Source organism: Lolium rigidum, chromosome 1, assembly GCF_022539505.1.
Source record: "Lolium rigidum isolate FL_2022 chromosome 1, APGP_CSIRO_Lrig_0.1, whole genome shotgun sequence".
Lineage (NCBI taxonomy): Eukaryota > Viridiplantae > Streptophyta > Magnoliopsida > Poales > Poaceae > Lolium > Lolium rigidum.
Window position 1 is genome coordinate 11,684,089 of NC_061508.1, and position 27,642 is coordinate 11,711,730.

At 45.1% G+C, this 27,642-nt stretch overlaps 1 protein-coding gene and 1 pseudogene across 5 annotated transcripts; one reads left to right on the top strand and one right to left on the bottom strand.

The window, feature by feature from the left end:
- The first annotated feature begins 10,972 nt into the window (after positions 1-10,972).
- Positions 10,973-14,292, top strand: LOC124684919 (pentatricopeptide repeat-containing protein At1g11290, chloroplastic-like). 5 transcript variants are annotated; one of them, XR_006997230.1, is made up of 2 exons: positions 10,973-13,290; positions 14,094-14,292. XR_006997230.1 is itself a non-coding variant. In XM_047219178.1 (1 exon), the coding sequence occupies exon 1, from the start codon at positions 10,973-10,975 to the stop codon at positions 13,169-13,171; it is 2,199 nt and encodes a 732-aa protein (XP_047075134.1). In that variant the 3' UTR covers positions 13,172-13,303. The 5 variants fall into 5 exon arrangements, 1 of the variants encoding a protein (XP_047075134.1); XR_006997232.1 differs by lacking the exon at positions 14,094-14,292 and adding an exon at positions 13,424-13,466 and having other exon boundaries at positions 10,973-13,269; XR_006997229.1 differs by lacking the exon at positions 14,094-14,292 and adding an exon at positions 13,424-13,443 and having other exon boundaries at positions 10,973-13,300.
- On the bottom strand, positions 14,021-16,412 carry LOC124684920 (annotated as a pseudogene).
- Positions 16,413-27,642: the final 11,230 nt, after the last annotated feature.

The window sequence follows — 27,642 nt, forward strand, 5'->3', positions numbered from 1 at the left end:
CAATAGGTGTGCATAGGAAATCATTATTATTTGTGCTAGTGAAGTCACACAACTTAGTATTCTCAGGGGTATTCATTTTAGCAGTAGTAAATAAAGCAAACTAAATAAAGTAAATGCAAGTAACTAATCTTTTTGTGTTTTTAATATAGAGAACGCAAACAAGACAGTAAATAAAGTAAAGCTAGTAACTAAATTTTTTTTGTGTTTTTGATATAGAGAACAAACAAAGCAGTAAATAAAGTAAAGTAAAGCAAGACAAAAACAAAGTAAAGAGATTGGATGTGGGAGACTCCCCTTGCAGCGTGTCTTGATCTCCCCGGCAACGGCGCCAGAAAAAGTCTGCTGGCGTGCAGTTGACGTGGGAGATAGAAATCTTTGTGGTGTAACTTTTCTTCAGGTCCCCGGCAACGGCGCCAGAAAAAGTCTTGTTGTTGGCGTGTTGGACACACGTCCGTTGGGAACCCCAAGAGGAAGGTGTGATGCGTACAGTAGCAAGTTTTCCCTCAGTAAGAAACCAAGGTTATCGAACCACTAGAGTCAAGGAACACGTGAAGGTCGTTGGTGGCGGAGTGTAGTGCGGCGCAACACTAGGGATTCCGGCGCCAACGTGGAACCTGCACAACACAATCAAAGTACTTTGCCCCAACGTAACAGTGAGGTTGTCAGTCTCACCGGCTTGCTGTAAACAAAGGATTAAATGTATAGTGTGGAAGATGATGTTTGTTTGCGAAGAACAAGTAAAGAACAAGTATTGCGGTAGATTGTATTTCAGATGTAAAAGAATGGACCGGGGTCCACAGTTCACTAGTGGTGTCTCTCCCATAAGATAAATAGCATGTTGGGTGAACAAATTACGAGTTGGGCAATTGACAAATAGAGAGGGCATAACAATGCACATACATGTCACGATGACTACTATGAGATTTAATCGGGGCATTACGACAAAGTACATAGGCCGCTATCCAGCATGCATCTATGCCTAAAAAGTCCACCTTCAGGTTATCATCCGAACCCCTTCCAGTATTAAGTTACAAACAACAGACAATTGCTTTAAGTATGGTGCGTAATGTAATCAACACAAATATCCTTAGACAAAGAATTGATGTTTTATCCCTAGTGGCAACATCACATCCACAACCTTAGAACTTTCTGTCATCGTCCCGCATTCAATGGAGGCATGAACCCACTATCGAGCATAAATACTCCCTCTTGGAGTTACAAGTATCAACTTGGCCGGAGCCTCTACTAGCAACGGAGAGCATGCAAGAACATAAACAACATATATGATAGATTGGTAATCAACTTGACATAGTATTCCATATTCATCGGATCCCAACAAACACAACATGTAGCATTACAAATAGATGATCTTAATCATGATAGGCAGCTCACAAGATCTAACATGATAGCACAATAAGGAGAAGACCACCATCTAGCTACTGCTATGGACCCATAGTCCAGGGGTGAACTACTCACACATCAATCCGGAGGCGATCATGGTGATGAAGAGTCCTCCGGGAGATGATTCCCCTCTCCGGCGGGGTGCCGGAGGCGATCTCCTGAATCCCCCGAGATGGGATTGGCGGCGGCGGCGTCTCAGTATGTTTTCTCGTATCGTGGCTCTCGGTACTGGGGTTTTCGCGACGAAGGATTTAAGTAGGCGGAAGGGTAGGGTTGGAGGCGGCGCGAGGGGCCCACACCATAGGGCGGCACGGGCCCCACCCAGGCCGCGCGGCCCTGTGGTGTCGGCGCCTCGTCGCCCCACTTCGTATCCCCTTCGGTCTTCTGAAAGCTTCGTGGAAAAATAAGACCCTGGGCGTTGATTTCGTCCAATTACGAGAATATTTCCTTTGTTGGATTTCTGAAACCAAAAATAGCAGAAAACAGCAACTGGCTCTTCGGCATCTCGTCAATAGGTTAGTGCCGGAAAATGCATAATAATGACATAAAGTGTGTATAAAACATGTGAGTATCATCATAAAAGTAGCATGGAACATAAGAAATTATAGATACGTTTGAGACGTATCACACACCATGACCATCAGGGAGTGTAAGCGCACCTCCCAGTCAAATTCCCCGACTCGCTCTCCCTCCCTACTGGGTCTCCTCTCGACCACTGCGGGAATCTACAGCTTTGTCCAGTGGCCATAATTAGCTTCGTAACACTTTGTTTCCCCCGGGCGTGCAAGCTCTGTTTTTTTGTGTTTAGATAATATGTTGTTACTTTTGCGGACGTTGTGTGTGCCTTGTAACCCTGTTGTCTCTTGCACGCTCATAGGTTGCGAAGTGATACGTTTCAAACGTATCTATAATTTTTGATGCTCCATGCTTGTTTTACACCAATTCTACTATGTTATACTTGCACTTCGTTACACTTTTATACATTTTCTGGCACTAACCTATTGGAAAGATGCCACAGTGCCAGTTCCTTGTTTTCTGTTGTTTTTGGTTTCAGAAAAGTTGTACATGAAATATTCTCGGAATTGGACAAAACTAAAGCCGAAGTCAATATTTTACCGTAACGAAGCCGGAGACCGAAGGGTGGAAGAAGAGGCACAGTAGGGCGGCCACGCCTGCCCTAGGCGTGGCCCCAACCTTGGTCATGCTAAGGGATGGTGTGGGCCCCCTGGCCTCCACCGACCTCGCCCTTCCGCCTATATATACATCTTCTCGGCAAAACCCTAAACACCCGAGTCTCCATCCATGAAAAGTTCCGTCGCGGCAGCCATCGCAGAACACATTTTGGGAGGGTTCTGAAGTTCTTCCCAGCACCTACCGGAGGGGAAAATCATCTCCGGAGGCATCTACATCACCATGCCCGCCTCTGAAGTGATGCGTGAGTAGTTCATCCCTGGACTATGGGTCCATAAAAGTAGCTATATGGTTGTCTTCTCTAATTTGGCCTCATGTTTATATCTCGTGAGCTGCCTATCATGATAAAGATCATCTTTATGTAATGTTACATGTTGTGTTTGCTTGGGATCCAATGAATATTGAATAATATGGTTGAGATTGATGTCAAATGTTATTTGTGATCTTGCATGCTCACCGTTGCTAGTAGATTCTTTGGCCAAGTAGATGCTTGTGACTCTAGAAGTATTTATGATCGATAGTGGGTTCATGCCTCTAGTTTTCAGGAAGAGTGACAATAACTTCTAAGATTGTAGATCTGTTGTTGCTACTAGGGAGAAAACAACAATGTTTTATCCAAGAGTAATTCTATTGTTTACTTTACACATAATGCTTAATGCAATTATCTGTTGCTTGCACCTTAATACTGAAAGGGGTGCGGACGCTAATCGGAAGGTGGATTATTAGTCATAGACGCAGCTAGATTACGGTCTATGTATTATGTTGTAATGCCCAAACGAATCTCATAGTAGTCGTCTTTCTATGTATGATATTTATTTTGTCAATTGCCCAGCTGTAATTTGTTCACCCAACATGCTATTATCTTTATGGAGAGACACCACTAGTGAACTGTGGACCCCGGTCCTTTTATTTTACACTGATAAATTCAACCACTGCAATCCTGCTCTGTTTAATTATTGCAAACTCTATTCTCTTTAATTACTGCAAACATCTCATTCCACTCGATACATTTACTCCTTTGATTCAGCAAAATCAGTGAGATTGACAACCTCACTGTGAGTTGGGGCAAAGTATTGATATTGTGTTGTGTGCAGGTTCCACGTTGTTGCTGACTCCGGTAGTGCGTCCTGCCAATAGTCAGCCAGCAACACCTTCAAAATTCACTCCTTTCTTCTACTGGTCGATTAAACCTTGGTTTCTTACTGAGGGAAAACTTGCTGCTATGCTCAAAACACCTTCCTCTTCAGGTTTCCCAACTGCTTGTACCGAGCACCATCAAGACTTCCTGGCGCCGTTGCCGGGGAGAAAGATGATTTCCGCAAGGGGAGTCTCTCAACTCCAATCTCTTTACTTTGTTATTGTTTTGCTTAGTTTTATTTATTTTATCTTGTTTTCTTCTCTATATCAAAAACACAAAAAATAGTTTCTATTGTAGTTGTTATTTTCTTGCTTTACTTTTTAGCTCATTATGTTTATCCCTAAGTACGTTCCGAAAGACATATCAATAGGTAGTGGTTCTTTAATTGGGAGAGATAACATTGAAGAACTCTTTAATCATGTTACTAAGCATAAAGAAATTGAGGATAAATCCCTAGTAGAACTTGCTCCTAACTATGAAACTACTGCAGTTAGTTAGTTCAAATGATGGAGGCTTGGTTTGTTAACCTTAACCCCACTAGTAAGATTGCACGTGTAACACACGTCTCTTAAAATATGTCATGTGTTTTCTTTAATCCTATTTGTGTTTTCTAAGTATTTTTTTTCCAAATCATCTTAGTGGAGTAACCCCACTAGTAAGATTGAAACGCTAATACGACCGTGGTACGTCCTATGTGCGCTTCATCACGATTGCCTCCGCAGTCCGGCCCGGCCCCCGCTCGATTGCCCAGTAGCGCCGCATACAGCTACACCGTGCTACCTTCCTCTCGATCGCCAACGAATTTCTTGCGCTCCCCCAAGGCCCCAACCATCCCGGTTGGCCTTTCCCTGCCTTTCCCCGTCCTGTGAAATCCTCTAATTTCCTATTCTGTTCCTCCTCTGTTCCTTGTTGGTGGCCACTAGCTCATCTGGACAAGGGAAGGCGGAGGAAACAGGACCAAAGGGTTGCGGCCTGCCAATCATTGGCCGAGCGTCCGGGCTGAGTAAGGCGGCGGCGCGTGCGAGCTACGCGGCGCTCAGCGGCCTCGGCGAGACATGCATGCGGATCTGGGCAGCATCGTTACATCTGGGCTAGCAGAGCTGCACGCGTGTATATCTGATGGATTTGGGGGTGGCTACTGCCTTCTGAATTCTGATCTGTTATCTTCGTGATCATTTGTGAGTGTGTATTTTTCTTTTTCTTTTTGTGATCATTTGTATCAGAAATTATCATTTGTTTCTTTAACAGCCGAAGCCTGCTTTCACCGATGCCCAGTTTGTGTTAGCCATCTACCATTGAATTGGCCGGCGTCCTGTATTTAGCACGACAATCAGTAGCGTCCGTCTCATATGCGTTGGAGACTGGAGTTTCAAACCTTAAACTGTATTTGTTGTAGGATGAAGCTAAGTTAATATACGAATAACGAATAACCTGCTGGCCACTTTTGTGTGATTTAGTCAAGCATGATTTACGAAGATTAGGGTGTGCTCTGGAATAAGGGTGGCCATATAAAGTTTTAGTTCTTCTGGCAATTTGCATTTCCTGCTAAACCCATTGAATTCAGATTTGCTATTCCACATAAATGCATTCTGATTGTTATCTGGCTATCCTATTGTAGGATCTTGTTCCTCACATGACATCATAGTGAAATTTGACAGCTTGCCCCCTCATCTTTTTTATTTTCATGGCTCTTGCCATCCCCTTGTTTGCTTCTCCTATACTACCTCCGTTTCAAGGAATAAGGCGCCCTCGTTTTACGAGCTTTTTGTTTGACCAAGAATTACTTCAAATAGATAAAGAATGTTTGTATGAAATTAATATCATTAAAAAGTGCTTTTCAATACGAATCCAATGATACTAATTACATATAATATAATTTAGATTTGGTTGCTCAATTTTTATGGTCAAAATTCGTCTTGGGATGCGCGTGCGCCTTATTGCTTGAAACGGAGGTAGTATTAATATAAGGCAAAAGCTTTTTTGCCCGTTTCAAAAAAAAAAATTGACAGCTTGGTTATAAAAGAGGAAAGGAGTGCGATAGATTTGGTTCACATGAAACAGAAGAGTTGCATGGCAAAATGTCTTCTACATTCTGGACTATGGACTCAAAAACCATGCAATTGAAGAGTATATTTTTCTATGTGTTGTACCGATAATTTATTTTTTCCTTTCCAGTGCATATTAGTCTTGATTCGGTGCAAACTAAAGTAAACCCTTTTTTCAAAAAAAAAATCATGTAGCTTTTTCTAGAAGAATAGACAAAGGGGCACATGTAGTAAAATTTGTCTCCGGTGCTTCAGTTTGCACAAGATTTCTACTTGGAAGTGCTGATTCACATGGTCATGTACGAGTAAAATGCATCATATTCAGCTGGTACTGTGTCTAAGAAAGATGACTGATAATAAGTGCATTGTTACCAGTACATAGTTTTCTTGCATGTTCCCAAATGTACCTTCCATCCCATTGTTTTGCTAAAATTTTCTAATTTGCTTCATCGTTGAATCAATATTGGCAGATTGTTTGATTAACCAAGTATGTTTATAGCAAGTATAAGGTGCTACTTGTCATAAGATAGTTGTAAGGCGCGTGCCAAGTATACATTGCAAATTACGTTATCAATTAGATTACTACTTTTATGTCTAACTTTGTTGCTTAGTGGCAACGCACGAGCATTCAGCTAGTATGCATAATCTATATATGACCCTGATACAATTGAGCATTATCTCACTTCAAAGTTTAGCTGCACAAGGCCATATTAGTGTGATAATAAGCATGGTGTGGACACCGTCCCTATTGTTAGGGTTGATCCACCGGTAGTGGCCGACAATGCTACCGTTGAGGTTCCTCAGGTTCAACAACAGGGACCCTTGAGATTGAGCTCGGTGATGGACATTCAGTATCTACAGCTTAATTCTCCCCTTCCTCAGATGCAGACGCCAGCCACGGGAGAACCACCCGCAGGACATCAACTGGTATGCATAGAGGCTGCTGAAGACTACAGTTGCGGCACTTTCGGATCCGGCTTGTCGACGGATGGGCGATCGCCGTTTGGTTCCTTTTGCAGTCTTCGGTGTCGAAACCATGTGTTATTGTTATCATTTGGTGGGTTGTGCCACTTTGCACGCTTGTATCTTGCTCTGATCTACGGAGCCACGATGAACTTTGTTCCTTAAAGTTAATATATCTTCCTGTTCAAAAAAAAAGCATCATTTCTATCTCAACTTTTATTTTTTTATTTTTGAGGAACTTTGTAATTGAGATGAATGAGAATGAGCAACAATTGTGCACTCACGACAATGGGGAGGGGAGGAGAGCGCACGTGCAAGAAATTTTGTCGTCGTGACGTGATCAAGGCTCGACGGGTTGTCTCCAAACAACTATGTGTCTTAGAATTCATCAATAAAAAAGGCTGTATTCATATTTTCGATGCATATGCTGGGGTCCTCTCTCAAAAAAAATGTCTTAGAATTCTGTGATAAATGGATATGGAGAGAATGAGGATGCCATCAGGTTCTCGCCCTATTCATGAGGATGGTATGACACCATATATTCCAAGCAACTGAATGCTTGTTTTGTAAGAATCAAAATGGTAAAGAAAAAATTTGAATATTGTTGTTAAAATATTTTGGTCGTGATCAAGGGGCATGCTTGATGAGTAATACAACCAACAAACAAAATATTGTGAAAAAAGAGAAATTTTGGTCGTGAGACTACCCTATCATGTTGATAATCACCAAAAATAAAATATAGCTTATCAGATTATTTTTCTTATTTTTCTTTGTAAGAATAGAGCATGCTATTACAAAAAGACGCAGACACAGCTGAATACACAAGTAGACCATCGCACACACAGGAAAAGAGGTCAACCACTATTACCTAACTCGTTCACGCTTGGAAAGTCGACAGATTCCAAGACCATCGATGTCTACGGGCAATTGCAACATGACCCTCAAAGGGCCATCTTTGATGGGTTACCTTCATAATAACTATGTGTCTTTAGAATTCATTGATTCAGCGGATGGTACAATAAAAATCGAGGAAAATATATAAATAAGAAATATACTAGGAAATTTGGTTTTTAAAATCTAGATCATAAGACATATAAAATTCCGTCGTTTTCATGTAAAACCCGATAGCTATATGAAATGTAATATACAGGTGTAGGAATAAGAATGAAAATAAGGTAAATCGGCTATTTCATTTTTTAAAGGTTTCGGGTTGTTTTTTTTTCATAGCACTTCCATATTTTTCCTAAGCTCTCTATTTTTTAAAAAAAATCTAAGATTACAAACGTTCTTACCAAATTTTCTAGGTTCCTGAATATTTTACTATAATATTGAAATAGTTAGTTAATTATGAAAAAATGTGTTCTGTTACATAATGTTATGCATCTTTACAAATTTCGAACTACTTTAAAATGCACTTTTGAACATAAATTTATTTTCTTAATTGAGTTGCAAGAGTGGGGTTTGTTTGACTTTTTTTTTGTGTTGATTGAGTTGCACCGTGCGTGTCGAACTATTTTGAGGGGGGGTGGGGGACAAAATATATTCTGTTCCAGAAATCAAGCAATATAAAGTTTTTTTTTGTTTTAGATTCCAGTGTCAATGTTCAGATCCAGCATGAATTTATATGAAAATATAGATTTTGTTGAATTACTCACCAACCACATAGATAATGCTTTCTCTTTCTCCACATATATATTATCATGCATCTTTCACCTAAGGCTACAACAAACTCTCACCCACTCATGCTTTGCACACAATGTGTCACAACTCTCTGTTCAATTCTTCCAACACGATCAAGTGTGTTTTAGTGCTCTCTTTCTGCTCCGTGAGTTGGTGAGCTCAACCAGCTTAACCAAGTGTCTCATACACCACCACCTAGCAACAATAATAGATGCGGAAAAAAGAGATAATACCTTAGCTTGAGAATCGGGGACACCGGGAATGGAGCTCTTTGCAGCCAACAAAGACTCGATACTCAACTCTAAAAACGTCTGGGGCCGCAACATTGTTTGATATCGGTCAATAAACATTGAGGTTCCTTCATAAACAAGTGATGCAACATGTTGATAAAATGTCGTTATTTCCTTCGACGTCCACTACGCCATGGGAAATGCAGGACGACTTCATACCTACTACATCTTCTTGTTATGCTGGGCACTGGCAGGACGAATGGTCTTCGACTGAGCCAACTATACTTCATCTTGTTAGGCTCGGTATGTTTCCACGGAGCTTGGTGCTTTGAACTATAAGGCTTACTCGTGTTATCTATGTTATTGCTTATTTTCGGGTTTTGTGTTCCCTGTTTCTACCAAGTGTTGTGTGCTACTTTCTGCGGCCATTGTGTTTGTTTCTTAGTTCGATAATTTAAATAAAAAATGTTCAGGCCAGTTAATATCTGCCATAGTTGCCTAGAAAGTAAAAAGGAACTATTCGTCTGTTTTTTGTTCTTTTCCTTTTTTGCAACTAAGGTGAAAAATCTGTTACCTTCGCTTCCTAGCTTTAAAAAAAGTGTAACTACCTCTTAACGTTCTCAAATTTTAGTTGCAACTTATCATTAACAAGATCACGAAGCAAATCTAATGGTTCAACATTTTTTCGTAGTTGCAACATCTCACTTGCAATAAAATCACAATGTAGCTTCGTAAACTAGCAATTCCGTTTATAAAAAGGAACACATTTCGGAACAGGGTTAGTGACTTAGGTGGCATACTCTCGATAAAAACGCTACAACCCGCTCCTCGCGTCGCTCCCCAGGCGACGCCGGGGGCGGAAACCTCCGCGCCGCCGGCGGGTGGTGGTCCGGCGCCTCGGTTTGCCTGGTCCCGGTTGGCCGGCGTGAGTCTTCGACGCTGGTGGCTGCGGCGTCTACTCGCTGGCGTGTGGCTGCCGGTGGCGGCCTTGGCCCATGGTGGTCCTCTACCTACCACCTCGTTTCTGAGTATGGGCGCGGTTGACGGCGGCGGGGAGGCCGGGGCGGTGGCCCCGGAAACGTAGTGGCGCTGGTTGGGTGGCAGCCAGGTGGTGCCTCGACGCAGAGGTTGCGTGGAGGTCGATGGATCTCGGGGATGCCTCGACACGGTGGTCGTGTGGTAGCTGCCACGGATTCGTCGGCGACCTAGCGGCTTTGGTGGGCCACTGCGTGTGGCAGGTTGCCATCGCTGGCACCTGCAGCCATGGTGGAGGTGTGCCATGGCGTTTGGACGGCGGCGCGGCGGCGCCGCTCTTCGGGTGGTCGGGGTGCTGTCCGGTGCCCCGCGGCGGGTGGCGAGTCGATATGAGGTGTTCGCTCTGCTGCTGCGCGTGAAGGCCGGAGCGGTGGCTCCGGCACGTGGAGGTCTCTGCTGCTCTGCCCTGGTCGTGCGGGCGGCAGGGCACGACTGTTTGGGCGGCCGAAGGGCTTGTCCTGGAGCACCGTGGCATTATGGCACAGTTTGGCTTCGTGTGGCGGCGGTGGCGAGCTGCGACGCGGGCACATCTTCTTCGCCTTCGTGGATCGGCTTCAACGACTTGGGTTTAGGTGAACTCCGCGCGAAAGCACTGCATCCACTTCAGTTGGTGCCGGCGATGTCGGCGTCCTCGGACGTCGTTCCCCTCGATGGAGGCATTGTCGAGGAGCTCCTTCACCTCCCTCGTCGTGTGAAGTTTCGGACTCTCCGGGTGAAAACCTGAGCTTTGGCTTTCGCTAGAGCGGGCATCAGCGGCGTCTTCGTCGTCTCCCCCTTGGGGGCGATGTCTTGGAGGTATGGTACTCTGCTAGGCAAGTTTTGGTTTGCTTTGCGTGGCAGCAGCTTTGCCGGCTAGGCGGGTGCGCGGTCTCGGGACAGGTGTGGACGTCGGAGCGGCGGCTCCGAAACTCTTGCGTTTTTGAGTGTTGTCCCTTCTTGCTTGGGCTGAAGTGTCGTCGGCTCGTAGCGTGCGCGGCCTCGGGGCCGGTGTTGTGTTTCGGTTTCTCGCCAGTGTGCGCAGTCTCGGGACCGGTGTGGACGTCGGAGCGGCGGCTCCGGGAGCTTTTTTTGAGTGATGCCTCTTGCTAGGGCGGGAGTGTTGTCGGCTCGTGTGGTGCGCGGCCTCGGGGCCGGTGTGTGGCGTTTGGGTTGTACGGTTTTCGGTCAGTTTCCCTAAGGCAGTGCTGCTGCCCGTTGCTCCAAAAAAAAAAACAATCTAATTTGAGATTCGTGCAAGCGATTTCTGAGCTGCCAAAGAGATAATACACCGGAAGAGGGAGCCAGCGGTGATGCTCTGCTCGGCCTCGCCGCTGCCGTCTCCTCCCGCCGGCGGGACGGCCGCTTCCGACCACCACGCACGTCTGAGGGCCGCCGCTGCGCGCTCCGACCTTCCGGGCGCGCTCGCCGCGTTCGTCGCCATGTCCTCCTACGCACCCGCCTCCGCGGCCGGCCCAGTCCTCCGCACGTTCACCTCCCTCCTCAAGCTCTGCGCGGCGCGCTCTGACCTCGCTACGGGCCGCACCGTGCACGCCCAGCTCGCCACGCGCGGGCTCGTGGCGGAGGCCCTCGCGGCGACGGCGCTCGCCAACATGTACGCCAAGTGCCGCCGGCCTGGCGACGCGCGCAGAGTGTTCGACCGGATGCCCGTGCGGGACCGCGTCGCCTGGAACGCGCTCGTCGCCGGGTACGCGCGGAACGGGCTCGCCGGGGCTGCGATGGAGATGGTCGTCAGGATGCAGGAGGAGGATGCGGAGAGGCCTGACTCCGTCACGCTCGTGTCCGTGCTGCCTGCCTGCGCCGACGCCCAGGCACTCGGGGCCTGCCGCGAGGTGCACGCGTTTGCGGTCCGTGGTGGATTCGATGAGCTCGTCAATGTCTCCACTGCGATCCTTGACGTGTACTGCAAGTGCGGGGCGGTCGAGGCGGCGCGGGCTGTCTTTGATCAGATGCCAATCAAAAACTCCGTGTCTTGGAATGCGATGATTAAGGGGTATGCTGAAAATGGGAATTCCACAGAGGCTCTGGCTCTGTTCAAAAGGATGGTGGGAGAGGGCGTAGAAGTGACTGATGTGTCTATATTGGCAGCATTGCATGCTTGTGGCGAGCTCGGGTTTCTCGATGAGGGGAGGCGCGTCCATGAGCTACTTGTGAGGATTGGGCTTGACTCCAATGTGTCGGTGATGAATGCGCTGATCACCATGTACTGCAAATGCAAGAGGACCGACCTTGCTGCCCAGGTGTTCGATGAGTTGCGCTACAAGACACGCATCTCATGGAATTCCATGATACTCGGGTGCACGCAGAATGGAAGGTCAGATGATGCGGTGAGGCTCTTCTCTAGGATGCAGCTGGAAAATGTGAAACCTGATTCGTTCACTCTCGTCAGTGTCATTCCTGCTCTTGCAGACATTTCAGATCCACTGCAGGCAAGATGGATCCATGGATACTCTATCAGGCTGCACCTGGATCAGGATGTGTATGTTCTCACTGCCCTTATTGACATGTACGCCAAATGTGGCCGTGTTGGCATTGCTAGAAATCTCTTCAATTCAGCAAGGGAGAGGCATGTTATCACATGGAATGCAATGATCCATGGGTACGGCTCACATGGTTTTGGCAAGGTCGCAGTTGAGCTGTTTGAACAGATGAAGAGCACTGGCAGAGTACCCAATGAGACAACCTTCCTGTCGGTCCTCTCAGCGTGCAGCCATGCTGGTTTGGTTGATGAAGGAAGGAAATATTTTTCGAGCATGAAGGAGGACTATGGGCTGGAGCCTGGGATGGAGCACTATGGTACCATTGTGGATCTGCTTGGCAGAGCTGGGAAGCTAGATGAAGCATGGTCTTTCATCCAAAAGATGCCTATTGATCCTGGCATTAGTGTATATGGTGCAATGTTAGGTGCTTGCAAGTTACATAAGAACGTGGAGTTAGCAGAAGAATCAGCCAACAGGATCTTTGAGCTAGGGCCAGAAGAGGGGGTCTACCATGTCCTCCTAGCGAATATTTATGCAAATGCTTCAATGTGGAAGGATGTTGCAAGGGTTAGAACTGCTATGGAGAAGAAAGGACTCCAAAAGAGTCCCGGATGGAGTATTGTTCAGCTCAAAAATGAGATTCATACGTTCTATTCCGGAAGCACAAATCACCAGCAGGCAAAGGATATATATGCAAGGTTGGCTAAGCTAATAGATGAGATAAAAGCTGTGGGTTATGTGCCAGACACTGATTCTATACATGATGTAGAAGATGATGTCAAGGCACAGTTGCTCAACACCCATAGTGAGAAGCTCGCAATTGCATATGGGCTCATTCGCACAGCCCCTGGTACAACAATTCAGATAAAGAAGAACCTGCGAGTCTGTAATGACTGTCACAATGCAACCAAGTTAATATCTCTAGTGACAGGACGGGAAATTATCATGAGAGATATTCAACGATTTCACCATTTTAAGGACGGTAAATGTTCATGTGGAGACTACTGGTAGTGAAGTTTTGAAGGCAGGCCAAATAAGTTTTTTGAGATGACAGAACTTCATGCAGCTAATGCAAGTAGGACTGTAAGATCACAGTATCAGAATATCAGGTGAACATAACTAATTGGCACGTATATTAAGGTACTTGCTGAGTTATATCTGTGGCTCACATCGTGTGACAGTAGCATTCTTTAGAAATGTGTTTCTGTTCTTTATGTCCAGACTTCTAGAGCTGCCAATGAAATCTGAATGGTCTTGTACCAGGTCTAGCAGCTACTTCTTTATTAACACCACATGGCTCAGATTGTGAAGCACCAGGGAGCTTTAATGATCATCTCACCATCTCACAGAGCATACTGTAGATTTCATCCCGTTTACATTGGTATTGTACACATTTCAAGACCTTCAGATAAAGTAATTCACATGGAAGCTGTTGACCATAGCAAACACTGCTATTATATTCTCCTCTGGGATTAGATGATGAGGTCTAACTGTTGATAACTAAATAAATTACCTTTGTTTTACATTTTATGTACTTAAGAATCATGAGATCAGTATGTAACCAAATCTGGTATTCTGTAATGACATCAAGTATGTAACAAAATCTGGTCTTTTGTAATGAAAGTCAACAACTGTAACAACATTCTGTGTTTTTTTTTTGGAAAAATTGTTTTATTCACCATTTTGTTCCAGAACTATTGCCAATTCAATTAAAACTGGATCCACATTGGATGCTTACAATTGAGTATACATTGAACACTAATTCTTCTATTGGAATGTTACGCATAGTTTCAAGCGAAGGATCGCTTCTCACTCTGAATGTAGTATACATGCACTGTTTAAAATTACATTGCAGATCAGTGGGCATGGCAGTCTTTGTTTCAGTTATTAGAACTTTGTATTGATGGTGTTGATTTCTGCCTGCCAATTGTAGCGATGAACTCGACTGCCACTTTAAGTGCGTTGATAGATGCGAGGTTCATCAGGCTTGTTGATGACCACGTTGGTTCCCCTCCAGCCAGATCAGATACTCCCCGGAAAACAATCACAGGTACGCCAGGAGATGTTGCTGTCTGTTGAAATAGTGAGTAGGTTCTCTTAGTGATATCTTCAAAAAATTGATTGAACTGAAATGTTGGCAGATATTTGAGTTAAAACTACTAGAGAAAAAGTATAGAACTTCACCATCACAACAGATGCGCTCTCCTCATCTATTGTTGACACCCCAAATTCTCTGAAAAGAAAATTCCGGTATTCTGCATTATCAAGAAACATGTCGGCTGATGCTCCTTTTAGCCCATGAACCACTTGTGGGGTTTTTGGTAAGCAGAAAGTGTCATTGCATCTTTCAAGGTTGACCTAGAGAAATTCCCAAGTAGTACAAGTTTTAGGCTGTACTTCGCTATGCATAAGCCTGTACTTTGCTATACTGCTGAAATATAATGTAATCTCTTACCTTGAGTCCTTCTGCTATTTTGAACCATGCTGAATCTACAGGTAACCAAAAAACTTCTTCCATGGGCTTACCAACAGAGTATAGCTCTTCATTTCTGTATTTCAGAGACCCTAGTAGGTTATCTCCTCCATTCGGGACGTTAAATTGTGCAAAGCTTAGTTCTGTTGATGATTCTTTTAATGATTTGAACCTCTGAAAAATCAAAATCAGAATACCATTGGTCTTGTTAAGTAGTGACTTCAGAGTGTCAGATGGTGAAAAATGAACAGATTGCAGTTGCTTTGATCTGTATCTGCACTCACCAGCATTACATCTGAAATTAGGAGTAGAAGCTATATACAGTAGGAGATTACCTTCCATGTCCAAGCGCCCGTATAAGCAACTAACTTGGGCACACTGACATCGCCAAATGACATTGAATCGTTAGAGCTTCCTGCTGTTCCATAATGGACAATACCAGACACACTAAAGATATCAAGGAGAGTTTGTACGGTGACAGCTGCATTCAACTGGAAGAATATTAATTTAGTGCTTAGAAGTAATGTGTATTGATTACTTATGATAAATCAAAAGGAGCTCCTCCATATGGTAGAAGTAATGATAATACATAATATCAATGCAGAAGTTATGGTTTAGTACCCTGCGCTGTCCTGTCAGTGCGTATACAACATTCACACCTCGAATACTTCCGATGTGGAACCTTCGCCCTGAAATACTATGAGGTGAGACTGTATTCTGGCACCATTAGAAGCTAAATACATCTACGCACTAAAGAACTGTTCGGAACATTATGTCATGATGAATCCGGATGAGAGATCAGCCTATCAGCAGGATAGCAAGATCAATAACATGTCATAAAAAACTACTATAGTACAGCCAGATACTTGGTTTACAATTTTATCTTTCCTTCTTACCATCTCTTTTTGACAGTGTTATTTTCATGTGGTTTGCTACATTCTTTTGGTATATGACATGTAATTTAGCTTTATGGAACTATTTGTAAGAATTTTATCCAGCAGTGGCGAATGTGTGAATCTACACCATCCAGTTATTAGTTGCTATTTGGAAAAAGCTCATGTTGGAAGGGAGTTCACGTCAACTTAGTGCAGATCCTACAAATCTAGCTTCAGTATCTCTAAAATTTGTATTCTTCCTCCTTCAGTGTTGATATACTGGGTGGGTAGCCAAGAACACATCACATTCTTAAATATATGTAAGTTTTCTCCAGTTTTGTCTTCTCATAATGGGTTTTCTGCTGGAATGCTGGGTGTCCGGGTTCAGTTAGCAGCAATTCTGCACTCACTGCTAGCTGTTTGGAAACACCTAAGAAAGTCAACTAGGAACAATCAAACTCACTCAGTCTCCTTATGCTAAATTTACAGGCCAGCACTTTGGATCAGAAACGGGAGGCTGAGACTCACCGTAGAGATCAATGAAGGGCTGGACACTCCAAGGACTGAAGTAGCCCGAAGCCTGGAGCGCAGTATCCTCGTCGATGTAGGACATGACGAGGCCGATGGACGGGCCACGCCGGTTCGCCCTGTCGACCTGCCACCGCACCCGGTCCATCCCTGGCAGTGCCGGCAGGGCCATCGACGATCCCGCCAGCTGCAAGAAGCAGAGCAGCAGGACCGGCGCCATTTTCAGGCTGGGGAGCTCCATGGCCATTCCTGGAACGGACTGGGAGCGAGCAAGCACGCTTAAATGTGCTCCGTTGGGACTAGTTGCTAATCTGGTTGGTGGAAAGCGTGGTCAGCATGCTCCATTATTATACTCGGGTGATTGGAGAAGATGTCGCTCTCAAGTATTCGGGTTGTTGACGAAAACCACGTTTTACATGGTGCACTTGGATGGAGCCTTTGTAGCAGAATCATGGCCAAACAAAGAACAATTTCCTGTTCCAAATATTGGAATGGGCAACATTTTCGAGTTGCTGATTACAGAAAATATACTTAATTTGAGTTTTTGCATAACATAAGTAGTGCAGAAAAGGTTCTAACAAAATGTACATGTGTTTACCATCTTAATTGGGGCTAATCACCTGTTATTCCGTTGATGCCTACATGTAGCATCTTTGCCATCGATCACAGTGTTCAAATGTAACCGTTTTTTACATTGGATCCTACTATGAAATCCTAAGATTCCGAGAAGATCAACTTCCCAACCTCTCCTCTTGATCGATCTCTTACACACTTTCGTGCGCACAAAAATTTAAGAACACCAAGCCTTTGCTCCAATGGTATTTGTCCTACCCTTCTGGGAGTATAGTTACTACGAGCAAGGTATGTCCTTCTACGTAACCTTCACCTTCCATGCAGCGAGGGTGGAAAGGTGGATCTGCTGGGTGAAGGAGCAGTACCTTGACGCCTCTCCGAACAAATGTGTTTGGGTAGACCGTGACTACACCCTCGCGATGCGAAGCCAGGTAACCAGAAGAAGCTTCCACTGCAAAAGAGGCACCGCGTCGCCGACTCGCCGTCCTCCAACTCTATGTCACTAGAATTGTCTTTATCTTCTAGATTGTGCATGCTGATGCAGCGATGGAGGCCCAATAAGCAATACAGGTGAAAGTCACGAACCGTTTTCACCCCATCGTCTCCTAGGTGATTGCAGCGGTGACAACAACCTCCCTCCCATCTCCACCGGCCAAGACCTTGATCCTCTCTCCCTCTACTTGCCGCTCCGGCGGCAGGAAGGAGGGATGACCTCATTCCTCCGTTCTCCCCTAGTAATTAGGTTTTTTCTGCTAAGGCGCGTCGTTGGGGTGGTGGGAGTGGCGCCCGAGAAATAAATATGCCGCAACTCTACTCTCACACCGGCGGCGACCTTCATGGAGGCATCTCGGATTTTATGGCAACGTGTGCTTGTCAATCCTTCAGATCGACAGCTAGGTCTAATCGTCGTTCTACTAGCAAGATCAGTTTCTCGGCGTCTCGCTAGCGTTCATCATTATCCACGACGGTGTTGGGTCCGGGAAACCCTTTAGGGGTTTATCTGCAAAGTTTTTAGGAAAGCTGTTTTTCATGGTCTGTTTTTTAGCTTCAAGTTTGTTTATTCATGATAACTTGATTTTCTATTACTGAAATCGCTGATTTCTCTCTATTTAAATAAAGAGTCATTTTTCCTGCATTGTTTTTGCTAACACTTAGTTAGTGTACGAGAGGAAGATGCTGAACGTCCGTGACTCTAGTGTGGCAAAGCTGGGTAAAACACAAACGAGATTCCTATGAAAAGATTCGGTAAATATTAATTTAGCAAAACTACAAGAGCAAGACAGACCAAAGGCTAAATTAGGGCAATGTGTGTAACCCATTACCGCCGTACGTCGAGCAAGGATTGATGAAAGAAGTCCACATAACCCCCTAACTATCATGTTTAGGTCGCTAACCCCCCCTAAGTTTCAACTGGGTCATTTAACCCCCCTATGTATCCAAAACCAGACAAATAACCCTCCTACGCCTCGATGCACTAGTAGAAACAAGGGCTTTCGTTTTTTGCCCCAGATGGCTTTTGCACCGGATTTGGCACGAACCTGTGCTAAAGGGGGTCATTAGCACCGGTTCGTGGGGAGCAGCCGGCCGAGGGACCTTTTGCACCGGTTCGTGTTACAAACCGGTGCAAATGAGATATCTTTTGCACCGGTTCGTAACACAAACCGGTGCAAAAGGTTTGTCGCCGAGCACGTGTCAGCCGAGGAACCTTTTGCACCGGTTCGTGTTACAAACCGGTGCAAAGATAGCTCATTTGCACCGGTTTGTAACACGAACCGATGCAAAAGGTCCCCAGCCCTTATATCAGCTCACCTCCAACCAGCCAATTCACAACTTCACTTTTTCTAGGAGAAAGGTGTGTGTGTTGAGTGCTACCTTGCATTTCTTTGGCATGCACACAAGGTGCTCGATGAAATGTCTGAGAGAATGATGCCGCTTGATTTTACACAAAACAAAAATGAGATGAGGTGCCGGAGCGACACTTAAGCTTTCTCCTCTTTCTTTCCCTCCTCAATCAAGGTTAAACAACTTTATCCTTTCATTTGTACGGTGCTAATATCCACTATATATATATATATATATATTATGATGTTTTGTAATGGTTTTTTGATAAACTTAATTATTTGATGTAGATGAACCGGCGGCAATGGATGTACGTTGACCGACGTCTGCCCGAGTTCACTTCGGGCTCGAAAGAATTTTTCCGTGTGGCTGAGGAAAACCCACAGGCGGATGGTTATATATGTTGTCCATGTGTTGATTGCCGTAACTTAAAGCAATACCCCGAATGGCAAGTCATTCACTCCCACCTGCTTTGGAAAGGTTTCATGCCCAGCTATAATTGTTGGACCAAGCATGGAGAAAGAGGGGTTATGATGGAAGACGACGACGAAGAAGAAGAGGATGATGATATGTACCCTAACTACGGTGATACCGCAACAGGGCATGATGAAGATGAGGAGGCAGGTGGAGGTGATCAAGATGAAGAGGCATCGGATGAGCCCGTTGATGATGATCTTCGTCGGGCCATCGCTCGATGCACACAGAGATGCGAACCGAAAACGAGAAGCGAAAGTTAAAGGGCATGTTAGATGATCACAAAAAGAAGTTATACCCAAATTGCGAAGATGGCAACACAAAGCTCGGTGCCACACCGGAGTTGCCGCAATGGAAGGCAGAGGCTGGTATATGTGACAAGCCATTTGAGAAGTTACTGAAAATAATGAAGAGGAGGTTTCCAAAGGATAACGAATTGCCTGACAGTACGTACGAAGCAAAGAAGGTTCTCTGCCCTCTAGGATTAGAGGTGTTGAAGATACATGCATGCATTAATGACTGCATCCTCTACCGCCTTGAGTACGAAAATTTGGAAAAATGTCCCAGGTATGCAATGCACTACGGTATAAGATCGACGAGATGACCCCGGTGATGTTGAGGGCGAGCCCCCTAGGAAGAGGGTTCCTGCCAAGGTTATGTGGTATGCTCCTATAATACCACGGTTGAAACGTCTCGTTCAGAAATAAAGAGCATGTCGAGTTGTTGCGATGGCACAAAGAAGACCGTAAGAAAGACGAGAAGCCGAGACACCCCGCTGATGGGTCGCAGTGGAGGAAAATCGATAGAGAGTTCCCGGACTTTGCAGAAGACGCGAGGAACTTAAGGTTTGGTCTAAGTACAGATGGAATGAATCCTTTTGGGGAGCAGAGCTGCAGTCATAGCACCTGTCAACACCCGGATTTTTAAGTCCAGATGCCTATTATGCCATACATCGCAATCCCAGGAATATTGTTGTTGCGAGACATAATAGTTGAATATCATAGAGTCATCATTTATTACAACACATAATCGTCTTACAAAGGTAGATCACATGATCCAAAATTACAATAGTAGTTGATCTATCGATCAACGAACATCACAAATAGCGGAAGCGAAGTAGTAGTGGCTATCTAATCCACAGGCCAACGCTTGACGTCAGGAGTGATCCTAGTTGTCGTAGACGTCCTGCTGTCCATCTTCCTCGTACTGCTGTTCACCTTCATAGTCTGGCCATTTGAATAGCCAGGGACAAAGCCATGAGTACTTTTAAAGTACTCGCAAACTAATACTAGTGTAAGCACTATTAATTCTAGTAAGGGGATACTAAGCTCTAGGTTTATTTGCATAAAGCCAAGTTTATTTCATAAACATTTAGAAAAGACTCTTCATTTGCTAAACTAACTCAAGTGGGAACATTAGTGTCATTCCCACAACTCCGTTGTGATTCAATTCAAAGTCACCATTCACCTTTTAAATTCAAGTCCCAAGTCATATGTCACAGTTTTGAAAATGGTCTGATGACGGAACAGTATGGTCTTCCCAACCGTCCATAACCGTGGACACGGCTATTCGAATAGTTTTACACTCTGCAGAGGTCGTACACTTGTGCCACAATATTTGCAATAATCCGTCAGGGTTAACTGGCCCTGATTTACCATACTCCGTATGCGGACTACCAACCATAACCTTTCACTTACATACTCTAGTATAGGCACCTCTCCCCATGAGCTTGGCCTCCCGGTGAAAACCGCAGTCAACCCGGGAACTGCACAGGGCTTGGGCCGGACATTCACCTCATTTCACGTCATATCGCATCGTTTTGGTTTGTTGTGGAGGCAGCTTTGTGGCCTAACCCCGATGACGCTTGTTTAGAGGGAACCCATACTAAAGCACATAAATTTCTAGTTAAGCCCTTACCCATATTGGGTATTGTGGGGGTACTTTCCAATTGGAATGGTATCGCATCCGAACCCAACCATCAGTTTTTGTAAAATTCACCAAGTCATTCACCGATCATATTCACCTTCAAAATCTTTCAATGGAATGAATCATCATTCCAAGGTTTTCAAAGTCATTTTATTTCACATGATCCCATCTAGAGTAGTCACTTTTAATTTAGCACTAGCATCTATGTATGAGGGGTGCTAAGTACTTTGCTTTGCTTCTAGGCTAACCTTGATACTCTTGTACTAATCCAGTACTAACCAAGTGAAACATAATTCAAGAAGTACTTTGATAAAACAAAAGTAAATAAAGCTTGTAAAGTAAAACTGGGAAATAGGATCATAAGCATAAAGTAAAATGTAATGGTGCCTTGCTCTTGTAGAGCTTTACACATGGGAACCTTGCAAGAGTGTTAGCTTGCCTTGATTGGTGAGGTGATCAAAGTTTTCTGGCTCTTCCTCCTGGTAGAATACCTCCTCCTCTTGATAGTCTCCGATGCTAGCGTCTAAAAACGAATACGAGGGTACAATCACCAAACAATACTTAAGTACTCTTAATTTGCCCTAATGGCTCACTCAAATGATCTAGCATCACTACTTAGCAGTTATTCACAAATTAAGCTAGGGTTTCTTTATTTCATATTTGGAAAATAATTTCCTCTCATTGAAAATTGGAAGTAGGGTTTATCTTTGGTTTGGAGAATTAATTTCCTCTCATTGAATTCTTCTTAAGATTTAATTTATCTTATGGATAATATATGACCTAGGTTGACCAAAGTCAACCTCTTCATACTTATCATTTGAGAAAAATGATTTAAAAGAGGTTCCATACCTCATGCAATTTTATACTAGCATGATAGTGATTTAATGCCACCAAATAACTCAATATGAGATTATTAGACCCTGGTCCCTACCTCATGTTGAATTACTTGAGAACAAGATTTAAATGAGAGGAGTACCTCTCATATGATTTAACACATAGGGGTAACTTAATTTAGTAAAAACTATTATTGAGGTGATGCCATATTCTCAAATAACCAGGGATGATCCCATGTTGACCAAGGTCAACACTTCTCACTTAGTATTTGAGAAAAGTGGTTTAAATGAGATTCATCATCTCATGTGATTTTAAATAACTAGTGTAATTTAAAGGGATTTCTAGTTTCGTGCCCCTGGTTCGTTAGTTGTACTCAGTTTTCCCCAGCCTCTTAACTTTTCCTCAGTTTTCCCCTCCCTCTAGTTTGAAACCCCTTCCAGAGGCTCGGACGGGAGGGTTGCCGTCTGTTCGTGAGGCCTTCCGTTACCGGTGACGGCTAGGGAGCCGCGGTGGTTTTGACTTGACCGTTGCTTTCGAAATGTGTTGACTATTGACCGGAAGAGCTGACCCAAAGCTTTCCCCTCCGTCCGAGACCGGAGGAGCTCACACACCGCCCCTCCGCCGCCACGCCATCCTCGCCCACCTACCTTATGGCGTCGTCCGCCGCCGAGCCGGCCCCGCCCCCACCACCACCCCGGGCTCCGCCTCCACCAGATCTGGATCTACCCCTGTCCTCTTTGTAATTCCGTCTGGTGCGCACACTATTCCCGCCAGCCGTGGAGAAGATTGGGAATCGGAGGGATCTAACGCATGGATTCCATCTGGGTAAGCATCGTCTGCCTATCCCATGTGAATTAACAGTAGGCAGTTTTTGAGCGCCAATCGTTGTTGCTCAACTAACTGCGTTGCTTTTCGAATAGGATGGATCCAGCTGCTGGCTTTTCGGCTGGTGGTTAGGCTGGATTCTAGCTTTACGCGTGATTCTAAACGCTCGTAAGACCGGGTTTAACTTCCCTGCGGTGGTTGCAACCACCATCTCGTTAACGGATTTCAAAGCTAACATCTACGATAACTACACTGGAGCTCTCTCGATGCGAGTTCATTTCGAATATTTCAACAGCTCGGAGGGAAGATTTGTTCCACTAATTTCCGAAGAAGATCCGGGATTTCTTTTTGCTTTGAATGCTTCTTGCCGGTTCGGTAAAATTCGTATCCATGTGGACGAGGGCCGGGCATCATCCGGTGCTCGGGGCATCATCAGGTGGTCGGGCATCATGTCTCTCTCTGCTGCTGCCTCCGCTAATAGTGTGCGCCGTGGCGCTCCTTGTAGGTCCACAGCAGCACCATCCGTCCCCAGTGCTAGTGGTAGCCGGATCGTTCGTACGGTCGATGTGGAGGACGATGCGGACATTGAGGATCAGCCTCCTCAAGATGATGAGGATGAGTTGATGTTTCTGAATTGGTAGATCGATGCGATAAGCGGCGATGGAGGATCAATACATGGAAGATATGGCTTTTGGTGCCAGATTTGATGACACTGATGATGAAGAGAAGAATGAGAATGATGACAGCCTCGTTTTAGCCGATTACGAAGGTGAAGACTTGCCAACAATTGAGTGGAACAGGAGAAACCCCGACTTGTAGAAGGCATCGTGTTTCAAACGATGATGGACTGCCGTAATGCAATTACTACATATCACATTCTCACTAAGAATAATTTCGAGGTTATTAAAAGTGAGCCAGGTAGGTTCACAATTAAATGCCCATACCCAAGGTGTAGGTTTAGGATGCATGCATCCACAATGCGCGAAGCGACTTGGTTCGGGTACTACGCCAACCGGTTGTGTATTTAGATCACGGTGTAAAATTTGTTATCTATTACCGACATCCCTTATCATTATGTTTCGGATAAAGAAGAATAATGAGATCCATAGGTGTCCACCTCTAGGGGGAGAGCCGGAGCTGAAAACAAAGCTAGCGAAGACTAGGTGGTTGGCGGATGTAATCCTAGATTGGCTGAGAGAAGAGCCTTCACTTGGTCCAACGAGCACTCGTAAAAAGCTGGTTGAGAAGTATAAAATGGAGGTACCTTACATGAGAATGTTCTATGCAAAGGAAATGGCTCTTGACAAGATCAATGGTCCATGGAATGAAAGCTTTCGGTTGCTTTACACTTTCAAAGCTGAAGTGGAGATGGCTAGTCCGAGGCGAGTGTTGTAGCGATAGACAAGCATACAGCTTCCCTACAAATTGAAAAGCGGGAAGGTAATGCACAAGGAATGTTTCAGAAGGGCTTTTGTTTGTTTCAAAGCTTGCTGGAAAGGCTTTTTGGACGGTTGCATGTGCCTTATTTGGCCGTGGATGCATCAGCTCTTCATGGCAGGTTTAAAGGACAGCTAGTTGCTGCCATCTGCGGTTGATGGACATAATTGGATGTTCCCGTTGCTTATGGGGTTTTGGAGGTTGAGTCACGGGAAAGTTGGACTTGGTTTCTGCAGAATTTGCGCGACCTTATAGGTCATCCAACGAGACTTGTTATCCACACGTGACGCTTGCAAAGGTTTGGAGACCGCGGTAGAAGCAGTATTCCATGGAGTGGAGCATAGGGAATGTATGCGACACTTGGTACGTAATTTTACAAAGAAATTCAAGGGTAAAGTTTTTACCGACAACCTATGGCCAGCTTCATACACATGCAGCTCTAGGAAGCATCTGTTTCATTTGGATGTGTTGTATAAACAAAAACCCGGGGTGAAGGAGTACTTGGATGAACATCATGGTAGGGTGTGGTCAAGAAGCCAATTCAATGAAATTTGCAAGGTAGACTATGTAACAAGTAACCTTGCGGAGAGTTTCAATTCAAAGGTCAAGTCATTGAAAGGGCTTATGCTTGTGGCAAATATTTGATAAGATTAGGCGAGATGATCATGATAAAGATCGATTCGCGTCAAAGAATTGCATCCACAAATTATGTTGGCCATCTCATGCTCCCGTCTTTGATTAAGTCTTTGCATGCCGGGGCAAAACAATTGAGGATGCGAGTGCGTCGAAAAGGAATGGAGGCTGAGGTAACCTACACCGACAAAGACAACAGAGCAGTGGAGGTATCCGAGTGAGTTTGGTTGATAGGACATGCCATTGTAGGGGATGGCGGATCCGTGGGATACCCCGCATACACGCATTGTTTTTCATGAGTGTTATAGGGGGTGAAGATGGTGAAGTTGATCAGTATGTGTCGAGTTCTTCTCTCGTTGCCAAATTTAGGGCTGCATATGCTATGAATGTTCCTACCTTGTTGGGAAAAGACCAATGGATGAAAGTCGATCCGGGCTTCAAACCGTACTCTCCAAGTATTGACTAGACCGGCAGGTAGGCCGAGGAAGAATAGGATCGAGCTAGTGCGGAGGGTGGTGCACCGATTCGAAAACGTAAGTGCAAACGTTGTGGAATCCCTGGACACATTGCTAGGCTTTGTAAAAATGGAGTTGACCCAGCTTTTGGAATGGAAGATCAGGCGGGAGCGAGAAAATGCAGAGGAGAATGAAGCGAGCAATTCAACTTGAGATTGAAGCAGCGAGTTCAACATGATGTGATTGAAGCAAGCAAATGCGAGAGGAGATTGAAGCAGCAGCTCAACATGAGGAGATTGAAGCAGCAAATGCGAGAGGAGATTGAAGCAGCAGTTCAACATGAGGAGATTGAACCGATGGATCGAGAGCGGGGGAACAGATGGATGTAGAGCTGCTTGAACCATTGGATGGAGAGCGAGAGGGAAAAGATGGATATAGAATGGCTTCAACCGATGAGTCTAGAGGAGAGGGAACAATATAGTCGAGAATGCCACGAAAGTGGTAAGGCCATGATACAAGCTAACTTCGAAGAGTGCATGGCGAAGAAAAAGCACAAGCTTTGCAGAAGAAGAAGAACAAGAAAGAGGGCAAAAGGAAGGTAGACACCGGTAATATCCCCGTTAGGGTTACCCGGAGTAAGGTGGTGGCCCGGCGAGTCACACCAGGAGCAAGAGAAAGATTTTATTCGAACAACTAATTTGAATTTGTATGAACAATTTGTATTGGGGTTCCCTTTGTATTGGCGATCCCTTTGTGTTGAACAATTTGTATTGGGGATGCCTTTGTGTTGAACAATTTGAATTTGTATGAACAATTTGTATTGTGGTTCCCTTTGTATTGGGGATCCCTTTGTGTTGAACAATTTGAATTTGTATGAACAATTTGTATGCCACATTTAAGCCACATTTATCATTTTAGGGTTTTAGGGTTTTAGGGTTTTAGGGTTCAATTCAAAATAATTCAAAACATGGTGGAACCTTCCCATGGAGCCTTATTATGTTACCTACAACCTAGAGAAATAATAATGGAAAAGGACATATAGAGATATGAAGTTTTTATGCCAAAAGCTTCAAAACCACTTCCTAGTCCATGAGCTACTAGATATGAAGATGCAGGGCTTTCTCGCTCAATACACCTCCCAAATACCCACTATGCTTACAAACTTTGTCCAAATGAGTCCAAATTCGTCACACTTGTGTATCTTTGAGTTGCAAACAATATCTAGTCGGCCAAAATGTAATATATTGTTCAAATAACACAATTTTACAATTTTTATGCCAAAAGCTTCAATTTCCCTTAGTCCGTTTATTATTTGGGTGCCCCTGTTTTACTTAGTGTTACTCAGCTTTCCTCCTCCGGGCCCACTTGTTTTACTCAGTCATACTCAGTTTTGCCCTTCCGATAAACATTTCCTCACTTTTCCCCCTCTTAGTTCTACTCGGTTTTCCTAACTTGTACTCACCGGCTGATCTCTCGATTGGTCGAGATGTATGTCACACGGATCTTGGTTAGTTGAAAGCTCAACGAACGCTTGCACCGTTCGATCATTTATGATCGGACGGCCCGTATCTCTCTCTCTACCACGATGGACGCATACGGAGACAAGAGCAGAGCACATACCTACCAACCCCGGCAGCCGCATATTCCAGCCGCATCCTCCTCTCTCGTATTTCCTCTCTTACTACGGCGGTCGCGGCGGCGCGGATCTAACCGTGCGTGCGGCGGCGTGCGGCGGCGCAGATCTAACCGTGCGTGCGGCGGCGCAGATCTAACCGTGCGTGCGGCGGCGCGGATCTAACCGTGCGTGCGGCGGCGTGCGGCGGCGCGGATCTAACCGTGCGTGCGTCGGCGTGCGGCGGCGCGGATCTAACCGTGCGTGCGGCGGCGTGCATCTAACCGTGCGTGCGCCGTGGATCTAAGAGTGCCGGTGAGGATCTAACCGGCAGAAATAGTTGAAATGTCTCTCTCTGTCTCACTTTCGATTCTATTCTCAGATCTGTTGAATGATGAAGAACACCAAGACGGCGGCCGTGCCGACAGTGGTCATCGATGCCACGAACATTGAAGCCATCGCCTACAACATCGCTTCGACGGCGCGGACCCAGCCTTCAATGTCGGAGCTCTGTTGATGTCTCACTTCCGGTGCCGAGAGTGCGAATCGATGCCAAGACGATTGAAGCCATCGTCTACAACCGCGCCGCAAAGCCGCCGATCCAGCCCTCCGCAGATCCGTCGCCGATGAAGAACACCAAGACAGCGGCGGTTCCGACACCGGTCATCGATGCCACGAACATTGAAGCCATCGCCGATAACATCGCTTCAACGTTTGATGGCGCAGATGACCACCCTCGCCCGCCCGTCGTCCCGGCCTTTCTTGCCCATCGCTGCGCGACCGTGTTCGACGCCGCAAATTGGGATAAATTATTATAAATTTGTATTTTTCAATTTCCAAATGGGATAAAATTGTTCGAACTACTACCTCCGTCTCAAAAAAAGCTTCTTCACGTTCTTGATGTGTCCATGTACATCCGTATGTATGATTTGAATTCTATCCCAACTTGATTGGGAAGATATTGATATGTATTTGATCCGGAGGCTGGTACATGCTTT